Source organism: Hyperolius riggenbachi, chromosome 10 (genome assembly GCF_040937935.1).
Source record: "Hyperolius riggenbachi isolate aHypRig1 chromosome 10, aHypRig1.pri, whole genome shotgun sequence".
NCBI classification, from domain to species: Eukaryota; Metazoa; Chordata; class Amphibia; order Anura; family Hyperoliidae; genus Hyperolius; species Hyperolius riggenbachi.
In genome coordinates, this window is record NC_090655.1 from 270,441,320 (window position 1) to 270,468,360 (window position 27,041).

Here is a 27,041-nt window from a genome sequence, read left to right on the forward strand (position 1 = left end):
CTGGTCTCCTGCAGCGTCATACATTACCCTGCAGTATGTGTGGTCATCAGGCCTGGTCTCCTGCAGCATCATACATTACCCTGCAGTATGTGTGGTGATCAGGCCTGGTCTCCTGCAGCATCATACATTACCCTGCAGTATGTGTGGTCATCAGGATTGGTCTCCTGCAGCATCATACATTACCCTGCAGTATGTGTGGTCATCAGGCCTGGTTTCCTGCAGCATCATACATTACCCTGCAGTATGTGTGGTCATCAGGCCTGGTCTCCTGCAGCATCATACATTACCCTGCAGTATGTGTGGTCATCAGGCCTGGTCTCCTGCAGCATCATACATTACCCTGCAATATGTGTGGTCATCAGGATTGGTCTCCTGCAGCATCAAACATTACCCTGCAGTATGTGTGGTCATCAGGCCTGGTCTCCTGCAGCATCATACATTACCCTGCAGTATGTGTGGTCATCAGGCCTGGTCTCCTGCAGCATCATACATTACCCTGCAGTATGTGTGGTCAGCAGGCCTGGTCACCTGCAGCATCATACATTACCCTGCAATATGTGTGGTCATCAGGCCTGGTCTCCTGCAGCATCATACATTACCCTGCAGTATGTGTGGTAATCAGGCCTGGTCTCCTGCAGCATCATACATTACCCTGCAGTATGTGTGGTCATCAGGCCTGGTCTCCTGCAGCGTCATACATTACCCTGCAGTATGTGTGGTCATCAGGCCTGGTCTCCTGCAGCGTCATCCATTACCCTGCAGTATGTGTGGTCATCAGGCCTGGTCTCCTGCAGCGTCATACATCACCCTGCAGTATGTGTGGTCATCAGGCCTGGTCTGCTGCAGCCTCATACATCACCCTGCAGTATGTGTGGTCATCAGGCCTGGTCTCCTGCAGCGTCATACATCACCCTGCAGTATGTGTGGCCATCAGGCCTGGTCTCCTGCAGCGTCATACATCACCCTGCACTATGTGTGGTGATCAGGCCTGGTCTCCTGCAGTATGTGTGGTGATCAGGCCTGGTCTCCTGCAGCGTCATACATTACCCAGCAGTATGTGTGGCCATCAGGCCTGGTCTCCTACAGCATCATACATTACCCTGCAGTATGTGTGGTCATCAGGCCTGGTCTCCTGCAGCATCATACATTACCCTGCAGTATGTGTGGTCATCAGGCCTGGTCTCCTACAGCATCATACATTACCCTGCAGTATGTGTGGTCATCAGGCCTGGTCTCCTGCAGCATCATACATTACCCTGCAGTATGTGTGGTCATCAGGCCTGGTCTCCTGCAGCGTCATACATTACCCTGCAGTATGTGTGGTCATCATGCCTGGTCTCCTGCAGCGTCATACATTACCCAGCAGTATGTGTGGTCATCAGGCCTGGTCTGCTGCAGCGTCATACATCACCCTGCAGTATGTGTGGCCATCAGGCCTGGTCTCCTGCAGCATCATACATTACCCTGCAGTATGTGTGGTCATCAGGCCTGGTCTCCTGCAGCATCATACATTACCCTGCAGTATGTGTGGTGATCAGGCCTGGTCTCCTGCAGCATCATACATTACCCTGCAGTATGTGTGGTCATCAGGCCTGGTCTCCTGCAGCATCATACATTACCCTGCAGTATGTGTGGTGATCAGGCCTGGTCTCCTGCAGCATCATACATTACCCTGCAGTATGTGTGGTCATCAGGCCTGGTCTCCTGCAGCGTCATACATTACCCTGCAGTATGTGTGGTCATCATGCCTGGTCTCCTGCAGCGTCATACATTACCCTGCAGTATGTGTGGTCATCATGCCTGGTCTCCTGCAGCGTCATACATTACCCAGCAGTATGTGTGGTCATCAGGCCTGGTCTGCTGCAGCGTCATACATCACCCTGCAGTATGTGTGATCATCAGGATTGGTCTCCTGCAGCATCATACATTACCCTGCAGTATGTGTGGTCATCAGGCCTGGTCTCCTGTAGCATCATACATTACCCTGCAGTATGTGTGGTGATCAGGCCTGGTCTCCTGCAGCATCATACATTACCCTGCAGTATGTGTGGTCATCAGGCCTGGTCTCCTGCAGCATCATACATTACCCTGCAGTATGTGTGGTGATCAGGCCTGGTCTCCTGCAGCATCATACATTACCCTGCAGTATGTGTGGTCATCAGGCCTGGTCTCCTGCAGCGTCATACATTACCCTGCAGTATGTGTGGTCATCATGCCTGGTCTCCTGCAGCGTCATACATTACCCTGCAGTATGTGTGGTCATCAGGCCTGGTCTCCTGCAGCGTCATACATCACCCTGCAGTATGTGTGGTCATCATGCCTGGTCTCCTGCAGCATCATACATTACCCTGCAGTATGTGTGGTGATCAGGCCTGGTCTCCTGCAGCATCATACATTACCCTGCAGTATGTGTGGTGATCAGGCCTGGTCTCCTGCAGCATCATACATTACCCTGCAGTATGTGTGGTCATCAGGCCTGGTCTCCTGCAGCATCATACATTACCCTGCAGTATGTGTGGTCATCAGGCCTGGTCTCCTGCAGCGTCATACATTACCCTGCAGTATGTGTGGTCATCAGGCCTGGTCTCCTGCAGCGTCATACATCACCCTGCAGTATGTGTGGTCATCATGCCTGGTCTCCTGCAGCATCATACATTACCCTGCAGTATGTGTGGTGATCAGGCCTGGTCTCCTGCAGCATCATACATTACCCTGCAGTATGTGTGGTGATCAGGCCTGGTCTCCTGCAGCGTCATACATTACCCAGCAGTATGTGTGGTCATCAGGCCTGGTCTGCTGCAGCATCATACATTACCCTGCAGTATGTGTGGTCATCAGGCCTGGTCTCCTGCAGCATCATACATTACCCTGCAGTATGTGTGGTCATCAGGCCTGGTCTCCTGCAGCATCATACATTACCCTGCAGTATGTGTGGTGATCAGGCCTGGTCTCCTGCAGCATCATACATTACCCTGCAGTATGTGTGGTCATCAGGCCTGGTCTCCTGCAGCATCATACATTACCCTGCAGTATGTGTGGTGATCAGGCCTGGTCTCCTGCAGCATCATACATTACCCTGCAGTATGTGTGGTCATCAGGCCTGGTCTCCTGCAGCGTCATACATTACCCTGCAGTATGTGTGGTCATCATGCCTGGTCTCCTGCAGCGTCATCCATTACCCTGCAGTATGTGTGGTCATCAGGCCTGGTCTCCTGCAGCGTCATACATCACCCTGCAGTATGTGTGGTCATCAGGCCTGGTCTGCTGCAGCCTCATACATCACCCTGCAGTATGTGTGGTCATCAGGCCTGGTCTCCTGCAGCGTCATACATCACCCTGCAGTATGTGTGGCCATCAGGCCTGGTCTCCTGCAGCGTCATACATCACCCTGCACTATGTGTGGTGATCAGGCCTGGTCTCCTGCAGTATGTGTGGTGATCAGGCCTGGTCTCCTGCAGCGTCATACATTACCCAGCAGTATGTGTGGCCATCAGGCCTGGTCTCCTACAGCATCATACATTACCCTGCAGTATGTGTGGTCATCAGGCCTGGTCTCCTGCAGCATCATACATTACCCTGCAGTATGTGTGGTCATCAGGCCTGGTCTCCTACAGCATCATACATTACCCTGCAGTATGTGTGGTCATCAGGCCTGGTCTCCTGCAGCATCATACATTACCCTGCAGTATGTGTGGTCATCAGGCCTGGTCTCCTGCAGCGTCATACATTACCCTGCAGTATGTGTGGTCATCATGCCTGGTCTCCTGCAGCGTCATACATTACCCAGCAGTATGTGTGGTCATCAGGCCTGGTCTGCTGCAGCGTCATACATCACCCTGCAGTATGTGTGGCCATCAGGCCTGGTCTCCTGCAGCATCATACATTACCCTGCAGTATGTGTGGTCATCAGGCCTGGTCTCCTGCAGCATCATACATTACCCTGCAGTATGTGTGGTGATCAGGCCTGGTCTCCTGCAGCATCATACATTACCCTGCAGTATGTGTGGTCATCAGGCCTGGTCTCCTGCAGCATCATACATTACCCTGCAGTATGTGTGGTGATCAGGCCTGGTCTCCTGCAGCATCATACATTACCCTGCAGTATGTGTGGTCATCAGGCCTGGTCTCCTGCAGCGTCATACATTACCCTGCAGTATGTGTGGTCATCATGCCTGGTCTCCTGCAGCGTCATACATTACCCTGCAGTATGTGTGGTCATCATGCCTGGTCTCCTGCAGCGTCATACATTACCCAGCAGTATGTGTGGTCATCAGGCCTGGTCTGCTGCAGCGTCATACATCACCCTGCAGTATGTGTGATCATCAGGATTGGTCTCCTGCAGCATCATACATTACCCTGCAGTATGTGTGGTCATCAGGCCTGGTCTCCTGTAGCATCATACATTACCCTGCAGTATGTGTGGTGATCAGGCCTGGTCTCCTGCAGCATCATACATTACCCTGCAGTATGTGTGGTCATCAGGCCTGGTCTCCTGCAGCATCATACATTACCCTGCAGTATGTGTGGTGATCAGGCCTGGTCTCCTGCAGCATCATACATTACCCTGCAGTATGTGTGGTCATCAGGCCTGGTCTCCTGCAGCGTCATACATTACCCTGCAGTATGTGTGGTCATCATGCCTGGTCTCCTGCAGCGTCATACATTACCCTGCAGTATGTGTGGTCATCAGGCCTGGTCTCCTGCAGCGTCATACATCACCCTGCAGTATGTGTGGTCATCATGCCTGGTCTCCTGCAGCATCATACATTACCCTGCAGTATGTGTGGTGATCAGGCCTGGTCTCCTGCAGCATCATACATTACCCTGCAGTATGTGTGGTGATCAGGCCTGGTCTCCTGCAGCATCATACATTACCCTGCAGTATGTGTGGTCATCAGGCCTGGTCTCCTGCAGCATCATACATTACCCTGCAGTATGTGTGGTCATCAGGCCTGGTCTCCTGCAGCATCATACATTACCCTGCAGTATGTGTGGTCATCAGGCCTGGTCTCCTGCAGCATCATACATTACCCTGCAGTATGTGTGGTCATCAGGCCTAGTCTCCTGCAGCGTCATACATCACCCTGCAGTATGTGTGGTCATCATGCCTGGTCTCCTGCAGCATCATACATTACCCTGCAGTATGTGTGGTCATCAGGCCTTGTCTCCTGCAGCATCATACATTACCCTGCAGTATGTGTGGTCATCAGGCCTGGTCTCCTGCAGCATCATACATTACCCTGCAGTATGTGTGGTCATCAGGATTGGTCTCCTGCAGCATCATACATTACCCTGCAGTATGTGTGGTGATCAGGCCTGGTCTCCTGCAGCATCATACATTACCCTGCAGTATGTGTGGTCATCAGGCCTGGTCTCCTGCAGCATCATACATTACCCTGCAGTATGTGTGGTCATCAGGCCTGGTCTCCTGCAGCATCATACATTACCCTGCAATATGTGTGGTCATCAGGATTGGTCTCCTGCAGCATCATACATTACCCTGCAGTATGTGTGGTGATCAGGCCTGGTCTCCTGCAGCATCATACATTACCCTGCAGTATGTGTGGTCATCAGGCCTGGTCTCCTGCAGCATCATACATTACCCTGCAGTATGTGTGGTCATCAGGCCTGGTCTCCTGCAGCATCATACATTACCCTGCAATATGCGTGGTCATCAGGCCTGGTCTCCTGCAGCATCATACATTACCCTGCAGTATGTGTGGTAATCAGGCCTGGTCTCCTGCAGCATCATACATTACCCTGCAGTATGTGTGGTCATCAGGCCTGGTCTCCTGCAGCGTCATACATTACCCTGCAGTATGTGTGGCCATCAGGCCTGGTCTCCTGCAGCGTCATCCATTACCCAGCAGTATGTGTGGTCATCAGGCCTGGTCTCCTGCAGCGTCATACATCACCCTGCAGTATGTGTGGTCATCAGGCCTGGTCTGCTGCAGCGTCATACATCACCCTGCAGTATGTGTGGTCATCAGGCCTGGTCTGCTGCAGCCTCATACATCACCCTGCAGTATGTGTGGTCATCAGGCCTGGTCTCCTGCAGCGTCATACATCACCCTGCAGTATGTGTGGCCTTCAGGCCTGGTCTCCTGCAGCGTCATACATCACCCTGCAGTATGTGTGGTGATCAGGCCTGGTCTCCTGCAGTATGTGTGGTGATCAGGCCTGGTCTCCTGCAGCGTCATACATTACCCAGCAGTATGTGTGGCCATCAGGCCTGGTCTCCTGCAGCGTCATACATCACCCTGCAGTATGTGTGGTCATCATGCCTGGTCTCCTGCAGCGTCATACATCACCCTGCAGTATGTGTGGCCATCAGGCCTGGTCTCCTGCAGCGTCATACATCACCCTGCAGTATGTGTGGTGATCAGGCCTGGTCTCCTGCAGTATGTGTGGTGATCAGGCCTGGTCTCCTGCAGCGTCATACATCACCCTGCAGTATGTGTGGTCATCAGGCCTGGTCTCCTGCAGCATCATACATTACCCTGCAATATGTGTGGTCATCAGGCCTGGTCTCCTGCAGCATCATACATTACCCTGCAGTATGTGTGGTAATCAGGCCTAGTCTCCTGCAGCATCATACATTACCCTGCAGTATGTGTGGTCATCAGGCCTGGTCTCCTGCAGCGTCATACATTACCCAGCAGTATGTGTGGTCATCAGGCCTGGTCTCCTGCAGCGTCATACATCACCCTGCAGTATGTGTGGCCTTCAGGCCTGGTCTCCTGCAGCGTCATACATCACCCTGCAGTATGTGTGGTGATCAGGCCTGGTCTCCTGCAGTATGTGTGGTGATCAGGCCTGGTCTCCTGCAGCGTCATACATTACCCTGCAGTATGTGTGGCCATCAGGCCTGGTCTCCTGCAGCGTCATACATCACCCTGCAGTATGTGTGGTCATCATGCCTGGTCTCCTGCAGCGTCATACATTACCCTTCAGTATGTGTGGTCATCAGGCCTGGTCTCCTGCAGCGTCATACATTACCCAGCAGTATGTGTAGTCATCAGGCCTGGTCTCCTGCAGCGTCATACATTACCCAGCAGGTTTTTACTAGTTGACACCCTCAGGACATAAATGTTAGTCTTCTCTGCAGCAATATTTGTGTGGTGGTGTGCAGTGGTCGCCGTGCTTGTGCGCATGTTCACGGGAATGCAGGCAATGGCAGTTTTCTAGCCCCTATACGCAGGTCAGGTGACAGATGGGTTAATAGTATCTGCAACAATCACTGTATAAATATCAGCCCTGGCCGTGAGGTCTTATACGGGGCAGTAGTGGATACCAGATGCCAGTAGTGGTTCTGGACTCTCAGCTGTTTTGTTTTTTTGGAAACTGAGTGTCACTTCACGCAGGTCAGGTGACCGATGGGTTTATACTATCTACAACTATCACGTCACAATTTAGGCCCTATAGGGGGGTCAGTAGTGGATACTAGATAGTGGTGGTGAAGGATTATTGGGTTATCTATTATTATTATTATTTAAGTATTTTATATAGTGCCGGCTGCTTGCGCAGCGCTGTACAGAGTATATTGTCTTGTCACTAACTGTCCCTCAGAGGAGCTCCTAATCTAATCCCTACCATAGTCATATGTTTATTTATGTATCATGTAGTGTATGTATCATAGTCCAGGGCCAATTGTTTTAGGGGGAAGAAAATTAATCTGTATGTTTTTGGGAGGTGGGAGGAAACCTGAGTGCCTGGGGGAAACCAACACAGACACAGGGAGAACATACAAACTCCTTGCAGATGTTAACCTGGCTGGGATTCAAACTGGGGACCCAGCGCTGCAAGGTGAGAGTGCTAACCACTATGCCACGGTGCTGGTAGTCGGTGCACTACTAGGACCAGCAGACCGGTTTCCAATGGCCAACGTGTGCACTGGACACAGAGGGCTGCAATATAAGGATAGTAATAAAAACAATAAAACAACACTTATGAGGGCTATTATGAATGGTACTGTACCACCAGCAGCAGTGTGCACACCTGTGTTCAACAGCTTAAGTCAGTGCATTGGATAGTCAGTAGACACACAGAACTGCAATATAACAATAGCAAGAAAACCAATGTATCAGCCTTTACAAGGGCAATGGGTGTTCAGGACACTGTACTAGCAGCAAGAAACGCCACTGGGGACATAGAACACAGGCCTAACTAATGCTCTCCCTATTAGCAGCACAGCTCTCTCCCTACACTCCTTCACAGCAGCCAAAGACAGAGCAAAATGGCTGCCGTGCTGGCGTTTTTATAGAGGGGGTGGTCCAGGAGGGAGTGCTAACAAACTGGCTGTCATGTGCCTGCTGACTCTGGGGTGAGGGGTCAAATTTTGACTCCATGATGATTTATAGGGGCAGGTCAAACACGCCATGTGTTCACCTGCAGACGCGACCGCGAACACGCGTTGTTCACCAGGAACTGTCCACTGGTGAACAGTTCGGGCCATCTCTATTAGGAAGCCCACTCCCCAAATTAGATAGCCAGATGAATCCTCCCCCAGTATATGGCAACCACCTCCTGAGTTTAGCTAGCCAAATGTCCCCAGTATTAGGCAGCACCCTCCCCCAAGTTAGATAATCAGATCAGCCCCCAGTATTAAGCAGCCCCAACCCATGATAGATAACCAGATGAGCCCGCAGTATTAAGAAGCCCTCTTCCCAATGTTAGCTAGCCAGATCAGCCCCCAGTATTAGGCAGCCCCCCACCCAGCTTAGATAGCCAGCCACTTCCAGTCTCAGGGCAGGGTGCTCATCTATGGAGACCTCAAGGACAGAACAGGCACAGAGAAGGACTACCTGACCTGTGAGGGAAACACATACATACTTGGAGGAGAGAGCTACTGCCAGGCACCAATGCGGACAGCAAGAAAAAGCTATGGCAAGACAGTATATAAAAGTGGGAAAGCCCTGTTGAGCCTGTGCCAAAGCCTTAACCTATATATAATGAATGGGTGAATCAGGGGCGACTCTCTTGGGAGATTTACTGATGAACTTCCACAAGGGCAGCAGTGTGGTGGACTATGTCATCCCAGACACAGACCCCATAAACATCAATGCCCTCATAGTCACCCCTGAAACACACCTGTCAGACCACAACCAAATACTGCCTTACCTGAAATCCACCGATAAACCAACCACACAGCAGCCTCACCAGACCGGTCTCTACAAGCTGCCACCACCCTTCAAATGGCCCAAACAGTCTGCCCCCAAATACACCAACATGACCAACACAGCCAAAATCCAAGAACTGCTAACAAACGTTCATACCAATCCATATGAACCAAACCAACAAGGTGTCGTCAGCCATGCAGTGAAGGACTTCAGTAACATCTTATATACCATGGCAGTACTCGCTGGCCTCAAGCAGACCAACTTCAAAAGACCCACCAATAAACAGTCCCAAAAATGTTGTGACAGTGAATGCAAGGCTCTACATAATTCGCTAAGAGCAGCCTCTAAGCAAAAGCACAAAGACCCCGACAACCAGGACCTAAGGGAAGCCCATGACTACCTACAGAGACAATACAAAGACATCCTCAGATGCAAAAAACAGAGCCACATCTCCCACAAACTCCAACAGCTGGAGGACTCCCCCCTCCAGGACAACTCATTCTGGGAGACCTGGAACCATATTGGCAAAAAGTTCCAGAATAGTCCTCTTCATATCCAAAATGGCCACATCTGGCTCCACTACTTCAGGGACCTCTACAAAGACATCCCAGAAAATGCCCAAACCCTGGAACAGAAACAAACAGCTGCAAAACTGACGGACAAGGAGGAGACAATCAAGGACTTCCAAACCCTCTGGATGCGCCAATCACCGTGCAGGAAATAAGAGAAAGAATAGATGATAAAATGTTAGGCCTTGGTTCACACTAGGGACATTGCTATCCGCTTTTCACAGCGCATTGCTCTGTGCGCTTTGCTAGGTACAGCCTTTTCCATTGTTTCTAATGTAACAAGTTCACATCTATGCGCTTTGTTACTGTCTGAGAAACATAGCGTTGCTTGCATTTCTGTGCATTGTGCTGTAAAGCGCACAGCAATGCAAGTGAATGGGTGCGCTTTTTAAGTGCATATAAGCGCATGCGGTTTTACCCCTAATTAAAAAAAAATTTGAAAAGAAAACAAATCTTTATTGACAAACGCTACATCAAATAAGCACACATGCTGAAAAGCAGCGCTGCACTTACTCACTTCCCAGGGATCCAGTGCTGCAATTCTCCCTCTGCCCACCGGGGTGGCACTGAAACCCTGTAGTGAGAATGCCATCTGTCGTCATGACGACAATCTATGATCTCACCAGAGGGCTGCAGAGGACAGGAAGGAGAGTGGCTCCCGGCATCTGGATCCCGGAGGAGGTGAGTTGAAACACCGGCTGTGTGCAATACTCTGGACAGAGCTCCCTGCAGCTACAACGAGACAGGCTCGGGGTTACCAATCTGAGCTGTGGTTTTCTGCCCAAAGCCTGACTTAGGGTTACCGCTAAGGAGGTTAAACCTCATCCTGAGTGCAAAGGTCTAATAACACCCATCCACAAGAATAGGACCAATATGATCCAGGTAACTACAGAGGAATCTGTGTCAGGAGCACACTGGGGAAACTGTTCAACAGCCTCCTCTCCTTCCTCACACAGCAGGACGTACTCGGCAAAAGCCAAGCCAGGTTCATGCCAAACCACCGCACCACCGACCACATCTACACACTGTGCAGCACCATCATACCCATGTCCACAGCTCACATGGCAAATACACCGCACCACTGATCACATCTACACACTGCACAGCCTCATCATACCCATGTCCACTGCTCACGCGGCAAATACACCACACCACCGACCACATCTACACACTGTGCAGCACCATCATACCCATGTCCACAGCTCACATGGCAAATACACCACACCACCGACCACATCTATACACTGCACAGCCTCATCATACCCATGTCCACAGCTCACATGGCAAATACACCACACCACCGACCACATCTATACACTGCACAGCCTCATCATACCCATGTCCACAGCTCACACGGCAAATACACCACACCACCGACCACATCTCCACACTGCACAGCCTCATCAAGACCCATGTCCACTGCTCACACGGCAAATACACCACACCACCGACCACATCTATACACTGCACAGCCTCATCATACCCATGTCCACTGCTCACATGGCAAATACACCGCACCACCAACCACATCTACACACTGCACAGCCTCATCATACCCATGTCCACAGCTCACACAGCAAATACACCACACCACCATCCACATCTCCACACTGCACAGGCTCATCAAGACCCATGTCCACTGCTCACACGGCAAATACACTGCACCGCCGACCACATCTCCACACTGCACAGCCTCATCATACCCATGTCCACTGCTCACACAGCAAATACACCACACCACCGACCACATCTACACATTGCACAGCCTCATCATACCCATGTCCACTACTCACACGGCAAATACACCACACCACTGACCACATCTACACACTGCACAGCCTCATCATACCCATGTCCACAGCTCACATGGCAAATACACCGCACCACCGACCACATCTACACACTGCACAGCCTCATCATACCCATGTCCACAGCTCACACGGCAAATACACCACACCACCGACCACATCTCCACACTGCACAGCCTCATCACACCCATGTCCAAAGCTCACATAGCAAATACACTGCACCACCGACCACATCTACACGCTGCACAGCCTCCTCAAGACCCATGTCCACAGCTCACACCGCAAATACACCACACCACGACCACATCTACACACTGCACAGCCTCATCATACCCATGTCCACAGCTCACACGGCAAATACACTGCACCACCGACCACATCTACACACGGCACAGCCTCATCAAGACCCATGTCCACAGCTCACACGGCAAATACACCGCACCAACGACTACATCTCCACACTGCACAACCTCATCATACCCATGTCCACTGCTCACACGGGAAATACACCTCACCACTGACCACATCTACACACTGCACAGCCTTCCGGGTTGAAGGAGGAAGTGTTTGTACTCACGTGACGCGCATGGAGTGCATTGTGGGAGGCGCCGAGGGATGGACCGAAGAAGACGTCATACAGGTAAGATTGACCCCACGCCGCACAGGTTTACTGGGTGATATCCGGATAGAACTATCCGGTATCACCCAAACTTCGGATTTGATCATCACTGCCCAGAAGTCTTCGGGATTGTCTATGTTCCATTACCCATCATAGCTGAACGGATAGCCGCGTCCATGACTCACTAACGCGCTTTCTACTTCCGGCTTGAGAGAAGAACCACGGCTACCAGTTCGCTTATGATGGAACGCAGACAATACCAAAGACTTCTGGGTAAGTTAACCGCCCGTAGCCTGTGGTCTCACGTGAAGTAATTAAGCTTCATTGGAATTCCGAATTCGAGTAGGTATCTACTGAAAAGCCCATCACTGCTCCCAGCACCAGGCCTCCTCCTGCATGACCGCGAGATGAAGTTCCTGCTCTATGCAGATGACCTCCTGCTGCTTTCCCCAACAGAGAGGGGCCTACAGGATAGCCTGACAGTACTGGAGAGTTTCTGCACCACATGGGTCCTGCCCATCAACCCAAAGAAGACAAAAGTAGAGTTGGGCGAACAGTTCGGCTGTGTTAGCCGAACTGCAGCCGAACTGTTCGGGTGCCCAACCTGTCATTTATCTATGGCTCTTACTACTTCCGGTTCGCAATGACCGGAGTAGTACGTCTGCGCTGGCCCGGCGGAGCGCGTCCTAGATCGCGCTCCCGTTGCCGGGCACTCTCTGCGCATGTGTGTGACGTCACTCATGACGTCACACACATGCGCAGAGAGTGCCCGGCAACGGGAGCGCGATCTAGGACGCGCTCCGCCGGGCCAGCGCAGACGTACTACTCCGGTCATTGCGAACCGGAAGTAGTAAGAGCCATAGATAAATGACAGGTTGGGCACCCGAACAGTTCGGCTGCAGTTCGGCTAACACAGCCGAACTGTTCGCCCAACTCTAGACAAAAGTGATGGTGTTACAGAGGAAGAATCTAAACAAAAACCCCACCTCCTCATTTGTATTAAATGGCTGCCCACTGGTGGCCACCAACAGTTACACCTACCTGGGGCCTGGAGATTAACCAATCAGGGAGCTTTAACCCAGCAGTAGATTCCCTGAAGGAAAAAGCCTGCAGAACGTTTTATATCATCAGATGGCAACTGTGCCACCTAAAACCACCAGTGAGAGTCTGGGTAGAAATATTCACCAGCATCATCACCCCAATCCTGCTCTATAGCAGTGAGGTTTGGGGCCCGGTCACCTACCCTGACCAATCAAGATGGGACTCCAGCCCAACAAAAGTCTTCCATCTAGAGTTCTGCAAGTACAGTGGGATGCAAAAGTTTGGGCAACTTTGTGAATCATCATGATTATCGTTGGTTGTTACAATAAAAAATGTCAGTTAAATATATCATATAGGAGACACACGCAGTGATATTTGAGAAGTAAAATGACGTTTATTGGATTTACAGAAAGTGCGCAATAATTGTTTAAACAAAATTAGGCAGGTGCATAAATTTGGGCATCACAAAAAGAAATGAAATCAATATTTAGTAGATCCTCCTTTTGCAGAAATGACAGCCTCTAAACGCTTCCTGTAGGTTCCAATGAGGGTCTAGATCAGGCATGGGCAAACTTGGCCCTCCAGGTGTTAAGGAACTACAAGTCCCACAATGCATTGCAGGACTCTGACAGCCACAGTCATGACTCATAAAGGCAAATGCATAGTGGTACTTGTAGTTCCGTAACAGCTGGAGGGCCGAGTTTGCCCATGCCTGGTCTAGATTCTGGTTGAAGGTATTTTAGACCATTCCTCTTTACAAAACATCTCTAGTTGATTCAGGTTTGATGGCTTCCGAGCATCGACAGCTCTCTGTAACTCACACCACAGATTTTAAATTATATTCAAGTCTGGGGACTGAGATAGCCATCCCAACACGTTTGTACTTGTTCCTCTGCATGAATGCCTTACTGGATTTTGAGCAGTGTTTAGGGTCGTTGTCTTGTTGAAAGATCCAGCCCTGATGCAGGTTCAGCTTTGTCACTGATTCCTGAACATTGGTCTCCAGAATCTGCTGATACTGAGTGGAATCCATGCATCCCTCAACTTTGAGAAGATTCCCAGTCCCTGCAATGGCCACACAGCCCCAATGCATGATGGAACCACCACCATATTTTACTGTAAGTAGCACGTTTTTTTTTCTTAGAATGCTGTGTTCTTTTTCCTCCATGCATAACACAACCTTGTTATGCCCAAATAACTCATCAGTCCACAGCACCTTATTCCAAAATGAAGCTGGCTTGTCCAAATGTGTTTTAGCATACCTCAAGTGGCTCTGTTTGTGCTGTGGGCGGAGAAAAGGCTTCCTCTGCATCACTCTCACATACAGCATCTTCTTGTGTAAAGTGTGCCGAATGGTTGAACAAGGGACAGTGACTTCATCTGCAGCAAGATGATGTTGTATGTCTTTGGTGCTGGTCTGTGGGTTGACACTGACTGTTCTCACCATTTGTGGCTTCTGTCTATCCAAGATTTTTCTTGGTCTGCCACTTCGAGCCTTAACTTGAACTGAGCCTGTGATCTTCCATTTGCTCAATATGTTCCTATCTGTGGAAAAAGACAGCTGAAATCTCTGAGACAGCTTTCTGTATCCTTCCTGTAAACCATGATGGTGAACAATCTTTGTCTTCAGGTAATTTGAGAGTTGCTTTGAGACCCCCATGTTGCTACTCTTCAGAGAAAATTAAAAGAGCAGGGAAACTTACAATTGACTCCCTTAAAAACTCTTTTTCATAATTAGATTCACCTGTGCATGTAGGTCAGGGGTCACTGAACTTACCAAGCCAATTTGAGCCCCAATAATTAGTTCTAAAGGTTTAATTATTGCACACTTTTTGTAAGTCTAATAAACTTAACCACTTAAGGACCACAGTCTTTTCACCCCTTAACCCTCCTGGCGGTCTATTAAAAACCGCCAGGGGGCAGCGCTGCCGTTTTTTGATTTATTTTTTTTTTAAACTATCCAGCAGAGGGCGCTCTCATACTGTTCGCACATACAGAGAAGCAACCCCAGCACCTACCACCATAAAGCCTCACTGAGCCAGGGGGGCGAGGCCATACCATGTACTCTCAAACAAAGCATCAGCAGCCAGCCCAGCTAAGACCACCAACACAGGCTGACAAAAGCTCAAATAAAAGGGACTATAGAAAGCTGCAAGGAACGATACATAGAGGAAAGGAGAAGTGACAAAAAGAACGCCCAGAAACTCACTATCTACCAATCACTACAGAGGGAGTACACAATGGCCCCGTATCAGGGGAGGCTACACCCCAAAGATACACAGACCCTGAGTCTGTACCGTCTGAGTGCCCACAGCCTGGAGATAGAGAAAGGGCGGCACAGACAGACATGGAAGCCCCGAGAGGAGAGACTGTGCAGACAATGTCACCAGGAGGTCTTGGAGGATGAGGCCCAATTCCTGCTACACTGCAGCAAATATGCACCTGTGAGGACTGCCCACTTCCACAGAGTCTCCGCCCACAGCCTGGAGATAGAGAAAGGGAGACACACACAGACATGGAAGCCCCGGGAGGAGAGACTGTGCAGACAATGTGACCAGGAGGTCCTGGAGGATAAGGCCCACTTCCTGCTACACTGCAGCAAATATGCACCTGTGAGGACCACCCACTTCCACAGAGTCTCCGCCCACAGCCTGGAGATAGAGAAAGGGCGACACACACAGACATGGAAGCCCCAGGAGGAGAGACTGTGCAGACAATGTCACCAGGAGGTCTTGGAGGATGAGGCCCAATTCCTGCTACACTGCAGCAAATATGCACCTGTGAGGACTGCCCACTTCCACAGAGTCTCCGCCCACAGCTTGGAGATAGAGAAAGGGCGACACACACAGACATGGAAGCCCCGGGAGGAGAGACTGTGCAGACAATGTCACCAGGAGGTCTTGGAGGATGAGGCCCAATTCCTGCTACACTGCAGCAAATATGCACCTGTGAGGACCACCCACTTCCACAGAGTCTCCGTCCCACAGCCTGGAGATAGAGAAAGGGCGGCACAGACAGACATGAAAGCCCCAGGAGGAGAGACTGTGCAGACAATGTGACCAGGGGGCCCTGGAGGATGAGGCCCCCTTCCTGCTACACTGCAGCAAATATGCACCTGTGAGGACCGCCAACTTCCAGGATTTCTCCTCCTCAGATGAGGAAACTCTACATGCTACTGGGGAAGAGGAAACAACCGTGCAAATAGCTGCCCAATATGTCGCTAACTGTCATTCACTGTGAGGAACATAATACCTCACAGACTGTATACCCATTATACTGCCTGTAAACCCTCCTCACCCCTATGGACTATATACCCCAGCCACCTATACTGTCCCTTTTATTCTCCACACCTTTATAGACAGTATACCTCAACCCCCTATACCTTTCCTTTAATACCACAACCACCCCTCCCATGCTAATACTATTGCTTTGCTTTAGCAATTCTTAGTGTCTTTGGTATTTGGTCCTGCCAATAAAGCATTTTTTGGACTTGGAATACCAGATCAGCCCCAGTATTAGGCATAGCTCCCAACTGTCCCTCTTTTGGAGGGACAGTCCCACTTTGGGAGCCCTGTCCCTCTTTCCTCCTCATTTGTCCCTCTTTCAGGACTTTGTCCCTTTTTCTATATATATATATATATATATATATATATATATATATATATATATATATATATATATATATATATATATATATATATATATATATATATATATATATATATATATATATATATATATATATATACACAAAAAAATGTGTTTGATTGACTCTAAACTTTATTCCCATCCTTTACATGGATATATTACTAATTTTAAAACGTTAATATGAAGGGAAATTAACCAGGATAGAAAGGACCAGTGTGGTTTGAATTATAAAACAACATATTTTTCTTATGAAATTTTTATGGTATGCGTGACTAGGGGTGTGACTAGGGGTGTGCCAGGGGCGTGATTAGGTGTGTGGCTTAAGTGTACCGCTTTCTCATCTCAAAAAGTTGGGAGGTATGGTATTAGGCATCCTTCTTCCCCAAGTTAGATAGCCAGATCAGCCCCAGTATTAGGTAGCCCCCCTCCCAAAGTTAGCCAGAGGAGCCCCCTCCTCCCCCCCTTCCTAGCATATGGCAAAGCCCCTCCTCAGTTTAGCTGGACAGATGAGCCCCAGTGTTGGGCATCCCCCTACCCAAGTAAGATAATCAGATCAGCTGATGGGAGCAGCAGCAAGAGGGGCCTTTTCTAGTGAGACATTCCTCGGGGTATAAGAGAACATTTACACATTGGAGATTAATACCCCCATTACCCCTTTCCAGGACTTAAATGCAACCCAATAGCATTCTAGTGTCCCCATACTGTGCCCCAGCCTCCTAATACTGTGCCCCAGCTTCATATTGTCCACCATAGTGTGCCCCAGCTTCCCAGAGATGAGAGACGCCACTAGAGGGAGACAGAGAGTAGTTGCTGCAAGCCTGCCACCTGACTGAGTTTTTCAGATGCAGTGAGGAGCAAAACTACAAGCTCTGCTCGCAACTCTGTATAGGCCAGGCAAGGGGGACACTCGAAGGAAGGGGGCATGGGTGCGCCCTCAGTGGCTAGTGCCTTCCCCACCTCAGCCTGGAACTGCTGTGTGCTTTATTAATAGAGATAAGAGACACCCAGAATCCTCCTCACCTCTCCAGTCACCTGTGTTATATTACTAGAGATAAGAGTTATGTAATGTGACCTCCCAGAATCCTCCTCACCTCTCCAGTCAGCAGGCAGATGATCTCCAGGGTGAGGTTGAATATCCTCTCAGTCATGTGACTCCGGACCTCCTCCATCCTCAGTGATGTGGTCATGTGATCTGTACAGAAAGCTGCTGCCTTTGGATAGATAACAACGGGAGGATAATCAAGGTTATACAGCTGTCAGTGGTGAAACTACCAATACAGGAGTATTGCAAGTATAACAAGTATGTCCACCCCAACCTCTGCTCAGTGTTGCTAACCTCGGAAATACATTTTTACTGACAAAGCACAAAAAAATTACTGACAGAACACTTTTTCCACTGACATTTAATATTATTGAAATTAAATGAAAGATATCACACATGCGCCCTTATGTGCAATACGCCGGCAACCACGTGGGGCGCGAATGAGGAAGAAGAGTGCAGTGGCGGACACCGGACAGGTGAAGTATTAATGCACAGCATCTGGGGGGGGGGTAGACTTTGATACATTTACATTTGGGGGATGCGACCGGGGGTTTCCGTCACATGTTCCCGATTATCGCAGCCCTTACTGCTGCACACCTTATCATGCCAACCTGAGATTTTCAAGCATGTCCGATTCTTAGATGTAATCGATACATGCAACCAATTTCGGCCCGAAATTGATTTGATTGTCAACTAGGCATGCTCTTGGTGGCTCTGATTTTTATAATATCAATAATAATTGTCTTATCTGATGGTTGACCGGCCGCCAAGTCTACAGATGTATGGCCACCTTTAGCTAGAGCAGTGTACATTCCAGAGTGATCCGTGAACTGATGAGCGGTAAGTGCTGTGATCATCTAAGAAAGAGAGAGGGTTTTTTTACTGACACCACAATTTTTTTTCCTGGACTTTAGTGACAGCCCAGATTTGTTGACTTTATTACTGACTGTCAGTAAATTTACAGACGGTTGGCAACACTGCCTCTGCTCTGCCCAATATATAACAAGTATGTCCACCCTGACCTCTGCTCTGCCCAATATATAACAAGTATGTCCACCCCGACCTCTGCTCTACCCAATATATAACCAGTATGTCCACCCCGACCTCTGCTCTGCCCAATATATAACAAGTATGTCCACCCCGACCTCTGCTCTGCCCAATATATAACAAGTATGACCACCCCAACCTCTACTCTGCCCAATATATAACAAGTATGTCGATCCCAACCTCTGCTCTGCCCAATATATAACCAGTATGTCCACCCCGACCTCTGCTCTGCCCAATATATAACAAGTATGTCCACCCCGACCTCTGCTCTGCCCAATATATAACAAGTATGTCCACCCCGACCTCTGCTCTGCCCAATATATAACCAGTATGTCCACCCCGACCTCTGCTCTGCCCAATATATAACAAGTATGTCCACCCCGACCTCTGCTCTGCCCAATATATAACAAGTATGTCCACCCCGACCTCTGCTCTGCCCAATATATAACCAGTATGTCCACCCCGACCTCTGCTCTGCCCAATATATAATAAGTATGTCCACCCCGACCTCTGCTCTGCTCAGTATATAACAAGTATGTCCACCCCGACCTCTGCTCTGCCCAATATATAACAAGTATGTCCACCCCGACCTCTGCTCTGCCCAATATATAACCAGTATGTCCACCCCGACCTCTGCTCTGCCCAATATATAACCAGTATGTCCACCCCGACCTCTGCTCTGCCCAATATATAACAAGTATCTCCACCCCGACCTCTGCTCTGCCCAATATATAACAAGTATGTTCACCCCGACCTCTGCTCTGCCCAATATATAACAAGCATGTCCACCCCGACCTCTGCCCAATATATAACAAGTATGTCCACCCCGACCTCTGCTCTGTCCAATATATAACAAGTATGTCCTCCCCGACCTCTGCTCTGCCCAATATATAACAAGTATGTCCACCCCGACCTCTGCTCTGCCCAATATATAACCAGTATGTCCACCCCGACCTCTGCTCTGCCCAATATATAACAAGTATGTCCACCCCGACCTCTGCTCTGCCCAATATATAACAAGTATGTCCACCCCGACCTCTGCTCTGCCCAATACATAACAAGTATGTCCACCCCGACCTCTGCTCTGCCCAATATATAACCAGTATGTCCACCCCAACCTCTGCTTTGCCCAATATATAACAAGTATGTCCACCCCGACCTCTGCTCTGCCCAATATATAACAAGTATGTCCACCCCGACCTCTGCTCTGCCCAATACATAACCAGTATGTCCACCCCGACCTCTGCTCTGCCCAATATATAATAAGTATGTCCACCCCGACCTCTGCTCTGCTCAGTATATAACAAGTATGTCCACCCCGACCTCTGCTCTGCCCAATATATAACAAGTATGTCCACCCCGACCTCTGCTCTGCCCAATATATAACCAGTATGTCCACCCCGACCTCTGCTCTGCCCAATATATAACCAGTATGTCCACCCCGAGCTCTGCTCTGCCCAATATATAACAAGTATCTCCACCCCGACCTCGGCTCTGCCCAATATATAACAAGTATGTTCACCCCGACCTCTGCTCTGCCCAATATATAACAAGCATGTCCACCCCGACCTCTGCCCAATATATAACAAGTATGTCCACCCCGACCTCTGCTCTGTCCAATATATAACAAGTATGTCCTCCCCGACCTCTGCTCTGCCCAATATATAACAAGTATGTCCACCCCGACCTCTGCTCTGCCCAATATATAACAAGTATGTCCACCCCGACCTCTGCTCTGCCCAATCTATAACAAGTATGTCCACCCCGACCTCTGCTCTGCCCAATACATAACAAGTATCTCCACCCCGACCTTTGCTCTGCCCAATATATAACAAGTATGACCACCCCAACCTCTGCTATGCCCAATATATAACAAGGATGTCCACCCCGACCTCTGCTCTGCCCAATATATAACAAGGATGTCCACCCCGACCTCTGCTCTGCCCAATATATAACAAGTATATCCACCCCGATCTCTGCCCAATATATAACAAGTATGTCCACCCCGACCTTTGCTCTGCCCAATATATAACAAGTATGTCCACCCCGACCTCTGCTCTGCCCAATATATAACAAGGATGAGCACCCTGACCTCTGCTCTGCCCAATATATAACAAGTATATCCACCCCGATCTCTGCCCAATATATAACAAGTATGCCCACCCCGACCTCTGCTCTGCCCAATATATAACAAGTATGTCCACCCCGACCTCTGCTCTGCCCAATATATAACAAGTATGTCCACCCCGACCTCTGCACTGCCCAATATATAACAAGTATATCCACCCCGACCTCTGCTCTGCCCAATATATAACAAGTATGTCCACCCCGATCTCTGCCCAATATATAACAAGTATGTCCACCCCGACCTTTGCTCTGCCCAATATATAACAATAATCACACAATTACCTCTTACAGTCGTGTGTCTCAAACTCCTACAATTCCTTTTGCTGTTACATCACATCCTCTCTGTGGCATCATTACTTCCTGTCTGTGCGTTCCACCTGGGAGGCGAGTGTTCGCCATCTTGTGGTGCATAGGCTAACTGCAGCCTCTGGTTGTGGAACTGCATGCACTGACTCAGCAAGCTGAAAATTGAAAACAGCTGTACGCTTATACTACCAGTGAGATTTCATACATACAGGGTGCATTTCTCTATGATCTCCTTCTGTCCTGTGCAAGAGGTCAGGTCCACTGTAAAAGGAAGCTGTGAGATGTGACTGTGCCTCTGTACCCCACACCTCACCTCTGGATCCTAAAGAGTATTCCCCGCCCTTCACTGACCGGATCCAGCGCTGAGATCCGCAGGCCACCTGCATTCAGTAGAACGTAGCTGATCAAGCTAAGGGCATTATATATTACCCAGTAACAAAGCTGGCCCTAGAGTATGATGGGCATATCCCTATGGTAGGGATTAGATGGTGTGAGCTCCTCTGAGGGACTGTTAATGACAAGACTATATAAATACTAAATAATATTCATAATTTAAAAAGAGGAGGATATGAACTTGTCTCCTCTCAAGTGTTAAGGAAGACAATTAGAGTGATAGATAAAATAAAAACTCTCATAGGGGTTGACGCAACAAAGGCCGATAATATTGCACACCACGTGGCAATGTGACTGGCCTGTAGCAAACCTAGTAACGGTTGTTGTGCCGATAGCGTTACCATAGCAATGCACATAAACAATGTATGCACGGCCCAGCAGTAGTGTAGCACATGCCACGCTACCCCAATACCACGCATACATGGTTTATACGCACTGCTATGGTAAAACGTTTGCGTTATCGGCACAAAGTTATTATGTTCAGTACAGGCTGGTTACATTGGTGTGCAGTGTGGAATGTTATCGGCCTTTTCTGCATTAGCCCTAGGGAATGCACGCATTTCTCAGGACTAGGTCCCAGCTTCATCAGGCAAATATCCAGAGCAAAATCTCAAAAAGTGCCGTAAGAAAGCCCAGAGTCTCAGTGAAAGCTGTTTTGTAGGACATTTCAGTCAACCTGAGCAGAGGGAAGCTGGTTCATACAGAAGATTCCCTCATCCCTCTCCTCCGACTAGAGCCTTGTCAGCAGGTCACACATACGCAGTAGAGCCTTCACGGTCAGTCTCTGGAAGAAAAAGCTGAGCCTTAATCTTGGTGGAGGGCTGTTTCACTTCACTGCTGGGAATTGTGAGCTCTGATTATATTATATTGCTGTTGTTTGTAAATTTGTGTTTTGCTGCTTTGATATCTGGTAGGCTTGTGCATTGCAGTTCATCAGATATCTAGCCGCAAGTGTTAGTTTTAAAAGTTTTTAAAAGTACATTTTTTTTCCTCTAGTGTGCTTGCAACAGGCAGGTAATTAGCTAGGGGGAGGGATTAGCTGTAACAGGAGGTATTTGGTCAGCTTCAGGACTCAGTACTGAGCTTGCTCAGTCTGTGGCTTGCTCACTAAGTGGCTTCGACACAAGTGGCAAAGGCGTTACAACACAGGCACAAAGAGAGAGGTGAGAGGAAGCAGGTAAAAAAAAAAAAAAAAAAATTTAAACAATATTGCGGTTCTTTGCATTGGTTAGGATGTGCTAACACGTTGTGGTGTAGTCTTTAAGTTTTGAGGACTCCCCCCCCCCCAGCTTCACTCACTCCCCCTCCTCCACTCCAACTTCACTCACTCCCCCTCCTCCACTCCCCCTCCTCCACCCCAACTTCACTCACTCCCCCTCCTCCACTCCCCCTCCTCCACCCCAACTTTACTCACTCCCCCTCCTCCACCCCAACCTTACTCACTCCCCCTCCTCCACTCCAACTTCACTCACTCCCCCTCCACCCCTCCCCCTCTTCCACCCCAGCTGCACTCACTCCCGAACTTCACTCCCTCTCCCGTTTCAACTTTTACCGCCACAGTTTACTTTAAATAAAATTTCCCCACACAATAGTCATCATGTTGGATTATGCTGTACAGTGTACATCCTGTGACATGTATGCATGCCTTGATCAGCGGATTGAGGGTGTTTACTGTTGCCCTGGGTATGTGCGTGTTGCTCAGTTAGAGGCGGAAGTCGCAGAGCTAAATAAGCATCTCGCAACACTGAGACGCATACACAACATGGAGATGAGCTTGGATCTCACGATCCAGACACTGGATGGAATCGGTGAAGATGAGGTGGGTGGAGTAAAGCCGGAGCAAGAAGCATAGGTAGCCGCTAGTTGGGTCACAGTTAGAAGGGGTAGGGGAAAAAGTGGCAGGGAGGCTAGTCCCGAGTTGTCCCTCACTAATAAGTATGCTTGTTTGCGTAATATTGGGGAGGATGATTCAGGAGTAGCAATGCTGCAGCAGGAAGTGCTCCTTAGCAACCAAGGGGCAGACTGCTGTAACGAGAAAGGGAATAGGAGTGCAGCTAAGGCTAGACAAGTACTGGTGGTAGGGGATTCAATTATTAGGCGCACAGATAGGGTAATCTGTCGAAGAAACCGTGAATGCCGTACAGTCTGTTGCCTCCCGGGTGCTCGGGTTCGGCATGTAGCGGAAAGAATTGACAGATTATTGGGTGGGGCTGGGGAAGACCCAGCTGTCATGGTACACATTGGCACCAATGACAAAGTTAGTGGGAGATGGAAGGTCCTCAAAAATGATTTTCAGGTACCTGGAGATAAACTTAAAGCAAGGACCTCCAAGGTGGTGTTCTCTGAAATACTGCCAGTGCCACGCGCTACATCTGAGAGACAGAGGGAGCTTAGGGAGTTAAATAAGTGGCTGAGAAATTGGTGTAGGAAGGAAGGGTTTGGGTTCCTGGAGAACTGGGCAGACTTTGCAGTCGGCTACAGGTTCTACAGCAGGGATGGGCTGCACCTTAATGGGGAGGGTGCAGCTGCATTGGGGGAGAAGATGGCTAAACGGTTGGAGGAGATTTTAAACTAGGATCTGGGGGGAGGCGGGAGGATAAAGTCTCAATATGTAGACAAGATAAGGTAAAAAGACAGTGGGAGCCTAACATTATGGGGGGTGGAGAGGGGGGTGGGGACAGTGTAAAGATTAAGGAGGTTGGTAAAACTTCAAGTAGCCCATTTCGTGTAAACAAAATTGGTAAATGTGTTGGTAAAAATATAAAGTGCATGGTAACCAATGCTCGGAGCCTTGCAAATAAAATAGACGAACTAGAGTTCATTCTGAATGACAAAGGCTATGACATTGTGGGAATAACCGAGACATGGATGGATGAAAGCCATGACTGGATAGCTAATTTAAAAGGATACAATATGTTTAGGAGGGATAGAACAGGGAAAAAAGGTGGAGGGGTTTGTCTCTTTGTTAAGAATTCTTTTACAGCTGTCCTCAACGATGAGATGGAGGAAGATTGCGAAGATGTGGAGTCCGTTTGGGTAAATATTCATGGTGGAAATAAAAGTTGCCAATTGCTTATTGGGGTATGCTACAGACCACCTCTTATTAATGAAGCTGCAGAACTGCGATTACTACAGCAGATTTAAAAAGCTGCAAGTAAAAATGAGGTCATAATTATGGGCGACTTCAACTTTCCAGACATTGACTGGGGTATTGAGGCTACCCATTCTGGTAAAAGCAGCAGATTTCTGGCAGCACTACAGGACAATTACTTGACTCAAATGGTAACGGAACCAACTAGGGGGAATGCGTTACTGGATCTGATCATTTCTAATAGACCAGATAATGTATCAAATGTGCAGGTTCAAGAACATTTGGGAAATAGTGATCACAACATAATAACGTTTGATCTGGTGACTGATAGGCCACGGGGCAGCGGGACCACTAAAACTATGAATTTTAGAAAAGCAAAGTTCAATCAAATTAGGCAGGCACTAAGTTTGGTGAACTGGGATAATGTACTACAAGGGAAGGACACTGAAGGGAAATGGCAAGCTTTTAAACGTATTCTCAATCAATATTGTAGTATGTATATCCCATATGGAAACAAAATGTCTAGGAATAAAAAAAGGCCTCTATGGATGAATAGAAAGGTTAGGGATAAAATGAAGAGGAAAAAGAATGCCTATAAGGTCCTAAAACAGGAGGGGACTGGGGCTGCACTAAGCAATTATAAGGAGTGCAATAAAAATTGTAAAAAATAAATTAGGCTGGCAAAGATCAAAGCTGAAAATCAAATCGCTAGGGATATCAAATCTAACCCAAAAAAGTTTTACAAGTACATCAACTCTAAAAAAAGAAAGGTTGACTGTATAGGACTCCTAAAGGATGAGGGTGGGAACTCAATGGTGGATGACCAAGGTAAGGCAGAGTTATTAAATGCTTTCTTTGCTTCTGTCTTCACAAAAGAAACAGCACTGTTGCAAATTACAGAGGCGGAAGAGTCTCAATCTTCTAACTGTAATATTAAATACTTAACGCAGGAAGAAGTAAAGGCAAGACTAAATAAATTAAAAATAGACAAGGCACCTGGCCCGGATGGCATGCATCCTCGGGTCCTAAGAGAATTAAGTTCAGTTATAGCTAAGCCCCTTTATCTTATCTTTTGTGACTCTCTTGCAACTAGCAGAGTCCCAGTGGATTGGCGTACAGCCCACGTTTTCCCATTATTTAAGAAGGGCAAAAAATCTGATCCAGGAAATTATAGACCTGTAAGCTTAACATCAGTTGTATGCAAACTATTTGAGGGGTTACTAAGAGATACTATACATGACTTCATAGTAGAAAATAATCTTATTTCTCAGCATCAACATGGGTTTACTAAAGACAGGTCCTGTTTGACTAACATGCTCAGCTTTTATGAGGTAGTGAATGCGAATATGGATATTGGGAATGCTGTAGATGTGATATACTTGGACTTTGCAAAGGCCTTCAACACTGTTCCCCACAGAAGTCTGGTGCAAAAGTTGAGGATGCAAGGACTGGGGAAGAGTTTGTGTGCATGGATAGGGAACTGGCTAATGGACAGAAAACAAAGAGTTGTGGTCAATGGATCGTACTCAAAATGGGAGACTGTTAGCAGTGGGGTCCCACAGGGGTCTGTACTGGGTCCAGTGCTCTTCAATTTATTTATTAATGACCTAGTAGATGCAGTAGTGAGGAATGTTGCTATTTTTGCAGATGATACAAAATTGTGCAGAATCATCAACTCTCAGGAAGATAGTGTCGTATTGCAACAGGATCTGGATAGGATGGCTATATGGGCACATACATGGCAGATGAAATTCAATGTTGACAAATGTAAAGTCATGCATTTTGGTCGTACCAATGGTCTAGCACCATACAAAATAAATGGGATACAGTTGGGAACATCAAACTTGGAGAAGGACTTAGGAGTACTCATCGACAACAAGTTAAATAATCGTACTCAATGCCAAGCCGCTGCAGCTAAAGCGAACAAAATTTTGGGATGCATTAAAAGGGAAATAAAAACTCGAGATGCTAGCATAATATTGCCCCTGTTTAACTCTCTAGTAAGGCCACATCTGGAATATGGAATTCAGTTCTGGGCACCACATTACAAAAAAGATATTGCAGTTTTAGAGCAGGTGCAGAGACGAGCTACAAAATTGATACGTGGGATGGAAGGTCTCACTTACCAAGAAAGGTTAGATAAACTGAGTTTATTTAGTCTAGAGAAAAGACGCCTTAGAGGAGATCTAATTAACATGTATAAATACATTAGAGGGCAATATAATAGCTTG

The 27,041-nt window shown here is 48.4% G+C and overlaps 1 protein-coding gene across 2 annotated transcripts in view; it reads right to left on the reverse strand.

Moving 5' to 3' along the window:
* LOC137535392 (zinc finger protein 665-like) overlaps positions 1–27,041 on the reverse strand; it is a 976,927-nt gene that overhangs the window by 907,442 nt on the left and 42,444 nt on the right. The window contains exons 1-2 of one of the 2 annotated variants that reach the window (XM_068257221.1): positions 21,303–21,350; positions 17,896–18,015 (exon numbers count right to left, since the gene is read on the reverse strand). The exons of the other annotated variant lie outside the window; for it this stretch is intronic. Of the exons in view, the coding sequence (XP_068113322.1) occupies positions 17,896–17,991 (96 nt within the window). The 5' untranslated portion in view covers positions 17,992–18,015; positions 21,303–21,350. Of the gene's footprint in view, positions 1–17,895; positions 18,016–21,302; positions 21,351–27,041 lie in introns of those variants that run through there. 2 annotated transcript variants of the gene reach the window in all.